General features: G+C 43.4%; 1 protein-coding gene across 1 annotated transcript in view; it reads left to right on the top strand.

The window, feature by feature from the left end:
* CYBJADRAFT_189857 (uncharacterized protein) overlaps positions 1 to 1,718 on the top strand; it is a gene marked incomplete at its 5' end in the record, with an annotated part of 4,926 nt that overhangs the window by 330 nt on the left and 2,878 nt on the right. Inside the window, one exon of the mRNA XM_020217357.1 lies at positions 58 to 1,600. Coding sequence (XP_020071069.1) covers positions 58 to 1,600 — 1,543 coding nt within the window. The remainder of the gene's footprint in view (positions 1 to 57; positions 1,601 to 1,718) is intronic.

Here is a 1,718-nt window from a genome sequence, read left to right as displayed (position 1 = left end):
TCTGAGGAGACTTCTGAGGAGACCTCTGCTGAATCATCTGCTGAATCCTCTGAGGAGACTTCTGAAGAGACCTCTGAGGAGACATCTGCTGAATCATCTGCTGAATCCTCTGAGGAGACTTCTGAAGAGACCTCTGAAGAGACCTCTGCTGAATCCTCTGCTGAATCTTCTACTGAATCCTCCACCAAATCTTCCACTACGACAACTGCAGAATTCACTGTCCCTACACGCACTGTCACCACGGATCTTTCATATTCCTACACCTACACTGCTGGTGGGGAAACTACAGACTGTTATACAACAGTAAAAACAGTTACTCAGAATGATTTGACATACATTGCAACTGCATGGACTGATGCACATGATGACCCAGCTACTGGGGAAACCCGCTACACCCTTTACTTGTTTGTTAACTTCACTGAAGACTATGATGACGTTACTGATATTCAATATTTGACAGAGTCAACAGCAAGTGATGTCCACCTTTATGAGGTCAGTGAATTCACCGTGAATTTGAAGCAAGGTGCTGTTGCTATTCTTACAAGCAACCAAAACACGATATCAGCTGCTACCGGTATCGTGGTAGTTGAGAAGGGAGGAAAGACATACCTTGTCTCCTACTCGTGTAGTACGAGCAGACTGACATTGGTGAAGACTAAATTCCCTGATGGATTTACCTATGATTACTGCTCAACATTCCCTATGGTGTTTTTCTATGAAAGTTATTGTAACCATCAAGAATCTGCAAACACACTCATAGAATTCAGGCCAGCTGATGACAATTCGTCAATTTCTAGTGAATCTAGCACAGTGGATTCAACTGCCTCTGCTTCTGATGACTCTACCTCTGAGACAGAATCACTTTCAAGCTCTATTTCTGAGTCTCAAGTCAGCAGTTCTGACCTTGAATCTTCCTCAAGTGATCTTGAATCTTCCTCAAGTGATGTTGAATCTTCCTCTAGTGATGTTGAGTCTTCCTCTAGTGATGCTGAGTCTTCCTCCAGTGATGTTGAATCTTCCTCTAGTGATGTTGAGTCTTCCTCCAGTGATGTTGAATCTTCCTCTGGTGATGTTGAATCTTCCTCAAGTGATGTTGAGTCTTCCTCTAGTGATGTTGAGTCTTCCTCTAGTGATCTTGAATCCTCTGCTTCCTTTGAAGATCTTTCTTCCCAAACTTCTTCTACTAGTATCATCACTGAGCCTGTGTTCACCGCCTCCATCGTTCCCCTCGACAACGACGATAGCAACGATGATGGCAACGACGATGGCAACGATGATGGCAACGATGATGATTACACAGATAAGGGAATCAACTGGAATCTAGCCATTCCTGGATCCATTGGCCCGTGGTCGTATGTTGAGATTACTGCTACCAAGAATGGTACTGACAATGATGGGTTCTCCTACACAGGAGCTTTGGTTTATATCGATGGTGAACTGACCGATTCTGCGGAGGTTACTATTACTTCCAGTACTGTTTCAATCCTCTTCACTGAAGTCATACCATTGGATAGTGTGGTAACTTTCACTATTAGCAGTGAGGTTGTTTCCAGCAACGTTTGGACCTCATATGTTCATATTGTTATTGATACTATAGACAGTAAGAAGTTGGCAAAGAGGGCACTCTTGACGTATGATCTGGAGACAACTATTGATGCAACGGACATATCGAATGACACTACTGAATCGTCCGATGAGACTTCTGAAGAGACTTCTGA

This window comes from Cyberlindnera jadinii, assembly GCF_001661405.1.
Source record: "Cyberlindnera jadinii NRRL Y-1542 unplaced genomic scaffold CYBJAscaffold_5, whole genome shotgun sequence".
Taxonomy (NCBI): Eukaryota; Fungi; Ascomycota; class Saccharomycetes; order Phaffomycetales; family Wickerhamomycetaceae; genus Williopsis; species Williopsis jadinii.
The sequence above is the reverse complement of the archived record's forward strand: the minus strand, read 5'-3'. Positions and strand labels throughout refer to the sequence as shown.